Source organism: Sinocyclocheilus anshuiensis, unplaced genomic scaffold, assembly GCF_001515605.1.
Source record: "Sinocyclocheilus anshuiensis isolate Anshui unplaced genomic scaffold, SAMN03320099.WGS_v1.1 scaffold246, whole genome shotgun sequence".
Classification (NCBI taxonomy): domain Eukaryota; kingdom Metazoa; phylum Chordata; class Actinopteri; order Cypriniformes; family Cyprinidae; genus Sinocyclocheilus; species Sinocyclocheilus anshuiensis.
Window position 1 is genome coordinate 1,837,780 of NW_015542356.1, and position 9,084 is coordinate 1,846,863.

General features: G+C 34.6%; 2 protein-coding genes across 4 annotated transcripts in view; both read left to right on the forward strand.

Moving 5' to 3' along the window:
• ccdc15 (coiled-coil domain containing 15) overlaps positions 1-2,852 on the forward strand; it is an 11,326-nt gene extending 8,474 nt beyond the window's left edge. Inside the window, exons 9-10 of the mRNA XM_016490552.1 lie at positions 1,244-1,392; positions 2,543-2,852. Coding sequence (XP_016346038.1) covers positions 1,244-1,392; positions 2,543-2,661 — 268 coding nt within the window. The 3' untranslated portion in view covers positions 2,662-2,852. The remainder of the gene's footprint in view (positions 1-1,243; positions 1,393-2,542) is intronic.
• Positions 2,853-6,172: 3,320 nt separating this feature from the next.
• The window catches only part of LOC107691751 (sugar phosphate exchanger 2-like), an 11,939-nt gene continuing 9,027 nt past the window's right edge, over positions 6,173-9,084 (forward strand). For 2 of the 3 annotated variants that reach the window (XR_001634566.1, XM_016490553.1), the window contains exons 1-5: positions 6,174-6,786; positions 7,466-7,547; positions 7,727-7,817; positions 8,383-8,461; positions 8,550-8,685. Coding sequence is in view for 2 of the 3 variants with exons in the window: in XM_016490553.1 (XP_016346039.1) it covers positions 6,731-6,786; positions 7,466-7,547; positions 7,727-7,817; positions 8,383-8,461; positions 8,550-8,685 (444 nt within the window). In the remaining variant the exon portion in view is untranslated. Of the gene's footprint in view, positions 6,787-7,465; positions 7,548-7,726; positions 7,818-8,382; positions 8,462-8,549; positions 8,686-9,084 lie in introns of all 3 variants that reach the window. The other variant, XM_016490554.1, reaches the window with a different exon arrangement.

Below are 9,084 nucleotides of genomic sequence, written 5' to 3' on the forward strand. Positions count from 1 at the left end.
TTATAATAATGTTTTCTAATTTGAGTGGTACGGGTAGGTTTTCGCGGGAAATTCGAGCATGGCACTGCGTCATTATGTCACGTCTGTAAACATAAAGAAGGCGTCCTGGCTAGTAGGCTATCGCATGTGAGGATTCTGCAGGTGGCGGATCGTTTATAGCCTTTTCTCACAGCAGCCAGAATAATTAAAGTCCTTTTTGCTACGTCACAAAATTAAATAACCAATCGCGTCAAGGCATCCTATCCTTAGCATATCATTAACTGTGCTGCAAAGCAGAGGGTCTAGTGAGAAGGCAGCCAGGTTAATCCGGTAAAGTTATATTTTTTCTGTAGATGTTTAGCCCCTCAAAACATTAGATTCATCCGCGCTGGAGTCGAGCCGGCTCACAACCCACGCAAGCTAGATAATTCCGCAAACAGCTGCAATTCCAGGTTTTCAAACAGAGATGGCGACAAAGAGGCAAAACTTACGGACTGCAGCTTTAAGTAAACAGACAGGTTTTTATGCATAGTTAATAATTACATTATTAGGTTACTTTGACCATCATAGATCAACATAATCTATAAAGGTGAGAATCAAGATATTTCATGATATAGTAAATGCATTTGGGCATGTTTCGAATAAAAAGGAAAAAATAAATAAAACATAAGTGCTGTTGTGGCTGTGTGTCACATGACAACCGCTTCGCGTCGTGCCTAAAAACGCCCCTTAGCTGTTATAAATTCACTGTAAACCTCGGCTTCTTGGGGCTTATTGCTTTATTATTTCTGTGATCGCAAAGCTGAATTTTTAGCAGTCATAGGCTAACTCTAGTCTTTAATGTCACATGATCCTTCAGAAATCATTCTAATATGCTAAATTGGTGCTTAAAAACATGTTTTATTATTATTATCCATATTAAAAACAGTTGTGCTGCTTAGTATTTTTGAGAAATTTTTTTCAGGATTCTTTAATGAATAGAAAGTTCAAAAGAACAGCATTCATTTAAAATAAAAATCTTTTGTAACATCGTAAATGCCTTTATTGTCACTTTTGATAAATTTAATGCATCCTTGCTGACTATAAAGGTATTAATTTATATATAAATAAAAAAAACATCTTAAACATCTTACTGACCCCAAAATAGAACCATAAACAAAAGATAAATGCACAATAACTTCTATTGTTTTCCATTCAGTAGATTAGAATTGTGCTTTAATCGTATGTAAAGAGCTGTTGTGGTATGTGATGATTTGTGTGACAGGTACATTGAGGCCATGCAGGCTCTAATGAAAGAGAAGCTGGAGAAGGATAAAACAGAACTGCCTCCTCTGTGCTGCTGTGGAGACTCTTTCTGGGACAGTCATCCGGATACCTGTGCCAACAACTGCATCTTCTACAAGAATCCAAAAGGTAAACTACTCACTCGGTGTCCTTAGTTTTTATTATATTTATAGAGTATTCTGCTTTTCTTTGTCTTGTTACACTGTGTATTGGGTAATTCTGAGTTTTTGTCCAAGTGACACAACATTTTGTTAGGTGCTTGGTTCCTATTTCTGTGGCATAGCCCCGCCCACAGAGAAATATCATTGGTCCTTAATCCTGCTCCTCATAACTGAACTTCAGAAATGTTCTGATTGGTTGTGATTGTGTTGCTGGGAAACTTGTCACATTGTGCCTGTTTTTATGTCATAAATGTTCTTACTCACAGTACCATGACTTGACAGACAATGCATGTGGGACCTGTCACAACTGACATCTTTTGTTTTTCCACTTTCCATGATAACGGTACATATTTTTACCAGACAGTCTGAAGTTTAATCATGGATTTAGTTTAGCAACAGCCTTATTTAAAAAAAATCTTTAAATACCCTTCTGAGAAAAGATTTCATACTTTTAAAAAGAGTACTTATTAGGAAGGAATATACTTCAAAACAATATATTCAAGTGAAAGTAAATCTAATGTTTTGCAATCATACAATTCAATTAAAATATATTATATTGTGTATCTTTAAAATATGGTTAACGTTTACTGCTAAATGAACTGACAAGCTAAACTAAAATACAATTTCATGTACTTTCTTTTGAAACTTGTGTTACATAATGAATTTATATTTGTTATTTGTAATGTATTTCAAATATATTCACTTTAAATGTAATACTGAATAAAACACTACAGTTAATCAAGTATTTTACATGTGCTTTAGCATCTTAGCACATCAAATTAAAAATATATGATTTAAAATGTATTTTTAAAATAACTGTTAATAACTTTTGCATTATTACAAGTGCACCTTTTAATGGTAAGTGAGTTAAGAAACATAAGCATGAAAGTGTTCTTTAAGTACTTTTAAGTGGCCTTTTATTTTATTAATATTGTATCTATTGTATCTGCAAGTACAGTTTTTTAATATATACTTTTAAGATTACAAGTACACATTCAGTACAATTAAGCACACTTCTTCACAAGCGTAATCGTGCCCATATTGCTCAACTTTTTTGACACTGACATTTATTCAACTTTAGAGTTTATTTATTGGTGATTTATGATTGTTTTCTGCAGCGTATGCTCAGGCTCTGCAGTCTGTCTTGCTAAGCTGTGATCTGAAGGAAGGAGGCTTTGGACAGCATTCGTCCACCTGGAAGGCGTCCTCTATGGATGTCCATTTTCAAAGGAAGTGATTGTATTCCATCTTTAGAGTCGTTATTGAACATGTTTTAAGACTGGGCAGCCTGGAGTGTTATGTTGTATTAATGTAATTATCTCATGGTGTGATATGTTTTTATTGTTCTCATAGATGTTTTTCAAATACCTGACATACCTCTATGTCATTTTTTACAGCATTTTTACTGTTTTAATAAATCTTACTGAACTGGGAAAATCAACTGCTGTGATTGTTTATTGTGTCACAACTTGGTTTTCTTAACCTAAATGCACTTAAATGTGTATGTGACCTTTGTACTGTACAGTTATTCAGCCATTATCCACATATAGTCCCTCATCATATGCTTCAGGTTGAGAAGTCAGTAAATGAATGGCAGTCACATTTATTTCTGTTTTCGTCTGTGGAAATAAGAAGTATTTATTTCCATTCCAGAAAGCAACATCCTAATTTCTAGTCAAGGTTGTTAGGTCAAGGATGTTAGGTTTGATAGGTAAAATCTTGGGCTTATTATATATAACTATATAAAAAAAAAAGTATATTGTCAGTGCAAGCAGATGCTCATGAATTGAAAGGATTTGTGTAATATATAGTATAGAACATAAAGGCATAAACACTGTACTAAAGGTGTGTTAAAGTTATATTTTTTATATAAAACGGATAGTTCTAAACTAAAGTAAATAGTTTAGGTCAGGTATTATTATTATTATTATTATTATGAATTGAAAATAAAATTACAGGGTACAAAATCATGAAAAAAACAAAAATTAGACAGTTTTAAGAGCTTTAGAGTTGCTGGATGTAAGAAGAGTGTCTAGGTAGGATTTACGTTCCTTACAGAAAACAAAAAAAGTAGGGCTTAGCACCCTGAAATTTACATTTGTGTAAAAAAAAATTGCTAGAAAAAAAGTTTATCAAAAAATATTAGTCCTTAACTTTATTAAAGTTATGATAACAAAACAGATAGCAAAACAGACTTACAAATCTGAATTGGAGAATAAAATGGCTGCAAATAACTGTGGCTCAGCCTGGGCTAGTTTGAAAACTATAACAGGCCTTCAGAATATACAGAATAGCAGCCAGGTTACACTGGAAGGGTTTAATTCAGATGCTGATTTTGCCAATGCACTTAATTGTTTTTATAATCGTTTTGATATTTCTAATTTTAGTAGTGAAACTCAGGAACTGAGTGATAAACTTAAGGATAATCAGCAATTTGATATAGATCAAAATGATGTTGAAAAGGCTTTCCTTTCCTTTTCTAAGGAAAACTGAACATACACTTGACCCTATGCAATTTGCTTATAGGCCACATAGAGGAGAAGAGGACGCTACAGTTATGTTGTTGAACTTACTTGCTAAACACTTGGAGGGTAATGGGTCTCATGCTAGACTTTTATTCGTTGATTTTTCATCTGCTTTTAACACAATCCAACCCCATGTTCTAATTAATAGGCTTTTAGAACAGTTTACATTGAGTAACAATATTGTGGGCTGGATTCTTGATTTCTTGACTAATAGGACACAGAGAGTAAGGGTGAATGGAACCCTGTCTGACCAAGTTTGTTCCTCTATGGGCTCCCCACAAGGATGTGTGCTTTCACCACTATTATTTATTCTCTACACAAATATGTGTCAAAGTAAGTGGGAAAACAGGACTATTTTAATATTGTTAGTGAGCGCCAGGGCAATGAGACCAGCCATGGCCCGATTATTGATGACTTTATAAAGTGGTGTGAGGAGTCCTACCTCCAATTAAACTTATCTAAGACAAAAGATATGATTATTGATTTTAGGAAACAAGCCCACCCACATGAAGTTACATCTATTAAAAGTCAGAAAATAGAATCTGTGCAATCTTACAAATACCTTGGGACTATCATTGACTCTAAGTTGAACTTTGAAGCAAATTGTGAAGCAGTGTGTAAAAAGGGGTACCAGTGTCTGTTTTGTTTAAGGAAACTGGCCCATTTTCACATTGACAGGACCATGATGATGTTATTTTATCGTGCTTTTATTGAATCACTCTTAACATTTTCTCTGGTGTCTTGGTTTGGAAACTTGTCTGTAAAGAACAAGAATTTACTGAGTTAAATTTTTAGATGGTCTAGTAAGCTGATTGGGAGTCACAGCTTAGTGCATCCCTGTATACCAGACAGTTACAGCGGATGACTAACTCAATTCTAAATGATGACATTGAAATGATGATCATCCTTTGAACAATGAATTTAAACTTCTGCTATCTAGACGTAGATTTGTATTTCTGTATTGTAGAACTAAGCAGTATAAAAACAACTTTGTGCCAGCAGCTATCACTCAGTTGAATAAGGATAGGTCTTAGGAACATTATTATTTATTTATTATTTTTTTGGTAATTTATTGTTTTTAGTCTAGGTGGTTTTTTAGTGATGCTGGGAACCTTAAAGCACTTTTATCGTATATGTTGGTTAATGTTTGTGGTGTCTGTAAAATGTGAAAGATGTGAGAACTCATAACACTGCAAACCTAGTCTACAAATAAAGTGAACCTGAACCTGAACCTGATAACCAAATAAAACATCTTTGTATAACAAAGAGAAACTCTGTGAAGAAAAAGCACGTACAAAGATACAGAAATCCTTCCAAAATAAAATTGTAGTCTATATCTGCATTCCCAAAAGAGATGAGATGAGAAGATTCGTCTTCAGAAGAACAAAAAAAAGTCAATATATGGAAACATTTTTAAATAGATATTAACAGGTAAAAAAAGATTACGTAATTTATAAGAAACAAAATTTACCCTATTAAATATTTAGATGACAAAGTCACACTTTTCTTCCATGGAATGTTATCAAACTGGCCATTCCAGGAGGACACAATGTATGGATCTCAGCCTGGAATAGTTCGTTCATCTGTTCCGACAGGAAGAGGTAGATATATCCCCAATCGTTGTATGAAAAAGATGAGTTGTTGACAAAGAAAATTGGCATCTAACTAAGTCTTTAAGAAGAGGTATTGCCCCACAGGGAATAGCGTTTATAATGGCGAAAATCCAGTGACAGGTAGGCTAATACATCTTCAAAAAAATCTTAATAGGAATGTATGTAACCATCAGAATTTATTAAATGAGAAACCAGAATAACATTATTAATGACTCAATCTGGGAAAAACAAATATTTATTTTTTTATAAAGAATATCACCATTATTACAAATGAAATAGCCGTGAGGACTAAAATTGTTTATAAATTAGGTGCCACGGGCAAAAGCTCTTCTTTATGAAAATTTGATCATTTAAGAGGCATTTTATGATATTGTATGATATTGTAATTACAATGACATTGTAGAACCCTAGAGAAAACAAGGTTGGTAAGAATATTCCAAAATGAATCAGGGTTTAAGTACTGCTTTAACCAATTTATCTTAAAAGTATAACAGAAAAGCCGACGAATGAAGGGTTAATTTGAGCCCTGGAGTGACGTCACGATGTATCACATGTTTACGCCGCCAGATCTCGTGTGTGTGTGTGTGTGTGCGCGCGCGTGTGTGTGTGTGTGTGTGTGTGTGTGTGTGTGTGTGTGTGTGTGTCCTGTATGGAAAATGGAGACGCTACACCAGCACTGCACGAGCTAAAGATCAATTAGGCCTAGCTAATACTCATGTGATTTTTAAGACCAGACAAACTGGTATTAATAACACCCAGGTTGAAACGCACACGGACACCGGCCAAGGCAACCATGGAAATCTTTGGGAATTCAGAGCGCTTTACGGTTTTTCCACCTCTGGAATTGGGAAATGACAACACGTCTCCGATACTTTAAATGCAACTTTTTCATCTGGTTTAGGATCTCTGGCTTTCAACGAACATGATTTTATGGGCTCGTAGTTTTAGGTCGTAAGAAATGAGCGCAAACTGATCTGAGACACAAAACGATTAGTCAGCTAGTTTCGTTGTGTATTTTAGTTGTTCTTGATTTTAATCTTAAAATTGTGGATTTTAGAAGTCTTAATAGATATGGGATTTTTTATACATAATTTATAACGTAGATGATAATTTTAGTATAACTCTTTTTTTTTTTTTTGCAACGAGACAAACAACTTTAACTGTAAAAATGAGATCTCTGGCCCCGGGAATCAAACTCATTACTTCTTTCTCTAGAGACAGCTGGTGAGTAACAGGCCCATGTAAACACAACAGACTATACAGATAACATGCTCTGTGATGTTAAATGTGTGTCCCATCATGTGGGATTTTATTGTAACAGATTATTGATTTTCGATTACGCTATTGAGTTTTAGCGCTGCTTAAGAGTTCCTCATTAATCTATAAAATATAATGTTTTTAGTAGTGCTAATATACATTTCACCTTGTAGAATACAGGCAAATTTGACTAATTTACTACTCTGGAAATTTAACCACAGTTTGTATATGCACAACTTTATGCACAACATTTATTAAGAATCTTACATCACAATTTAAACATGATTTATGAATATATGCGTACCTCATGAATGGAAAATAAGTACTTAAGTTAAAGTACAGTACTGTGACCTAAATGTTAGAGGTTTCTGTTTTGCAGCATGCATCGCCCTCAGAACTGATGTACACTGTGTTAAGCGTGCTTCCCCCACAGGAAATGTATAAAAACGTATAGATAGATCATTCAGTGTGTGTGTTTGCCTTAGGTGAGGCTGTTTTCCTGTAAGTCACGTTGTGTGGTTTCATTTCTTTCACTGCCTGGCTGTTTTATTTAATACTACAGACACCTCCAGATTTCACTTTAACCACTGTTGATGCTTTTTGACTTGTAAATCTTTTATTTCAAGAACTTATTCCTTTTGATTAGGTACCGGTTCGTCATCCTCCTCCTTACGTTTGTCTTCTACACCACCTACCACCTCTCTCGAAAGCCTATCAGTATTGTCAAGGTAATAAAATGTCAGAGACCTGGCAACTAAACATTATGGTAACTAGCTGCATGATAGGCCTAACCTGAAAAGAAGACATGCAACAAACAGGATTTTGTTATACTGATAAATCACATGGTTGTATTTACATGTAATAAATTAAGTAAAATGTGTTAAATAATAATTTTATGTTGTGACAGAGTCAGCTGCACAGAAACTGCTCTAATGTTATTCATCCAGCAGACCTCAACATCACTGACAATGACACTTGGTGTGATTGGGCTCCTTTTGGTGAGTTTGATTCTTTGCCTAAAATCTGTCCTACACTTAATCTCTCCATAAAATGCCATTCAAAAGTTTGGGGTCAGTGAGATTTTTTTTTTTTTTTTCAAAGTCTCTTATGCTTATATTTAATTGAGCAAAAAATACAGTAAAAACTTTAATGGTGACACATTAATGCAATTTAAAATAATCTGTTTTATATATATTTTAAAATGTAATTTATTCCTGTGATGGCAAAGCTGAATTTTCAGCAGCCAGTCTTTAGTGTCACATGATCCTTCAAAAATCATTCTAATATACTGATTTGGTGCTCAAGAAACATTTCTTCTTAATGTCAGTGTTGAAAACAATTGTACTGCTTAATATTTTTGTGGAAACTGTGATCAATTTTTTTTTCGGATTCTTTGATGAATAAAAAGTTCAAAAGAACAGAATTTATTTGAAGTCGAAATCTTTTGTTGGATGTTGTTACTTTCAGTTTTGACCAGTTAATGTGCCCTTGCTGATAGAAAAAAAAACTTACTGTTTACTAGTTTATATTAACCCATCAATGTATTTCTTTATTTAAATTCAGACCAGAACAATTACCGGAACCTGTTTGGAGTCTTGGACAACTGCTTTCTTGTTGCATATGCTATCGGCATGTTCTTTAGGTATGATATTGGGTTTTCTTGGTTAGACTTTCTTGGGTAGTGTGTTTAGCTTGAGGTATAACAGCTGGTTTTGAAATATTTTTGACAGTGGGATATTTGGAGAGCGATTGCCCCTGCGTTACTACCTGAGCTCAGGGATGATTCTCAGTGGCATTTTCACTGCTCTGTTTGGCCTGGGCTTTTACTGGCAAATCCACTCTTTGTGGTATTACTGCTTAGTTCAGGTAAGCTAGTTCTCCTTTCTAAATTTAAAGGGGTCATATGATGCGATTTCAAGTTTTCCTTTCTCTTTGAAGTGTTACAAGCTCTTGGTGCATAAAGAAGATCTGTAAAGTTGCAAAGACTAAAGTCTCAAATCCAAAGAGATATTCTTTATAAAAGTTAAGAGTCAGCAACGCCTACCTAAAACGGCTCGTTCTAACACGCCCCCACATGTCTACGTCACTATGTGGAAATATTAGCATAATGCCGCCCAAATGTGCACGCAAAGTAAGAAGGCGTGGTTTCAGGAACAGCAGTAGTGTTGAAGCAGCCATGTCAGGGAGACGCTGTGTGTTTCAGTGCGAAAGCAAAAGCACTTTATTTGGCCTTCCGGAAGTAGATGCAATTAGGAATCATTGGTT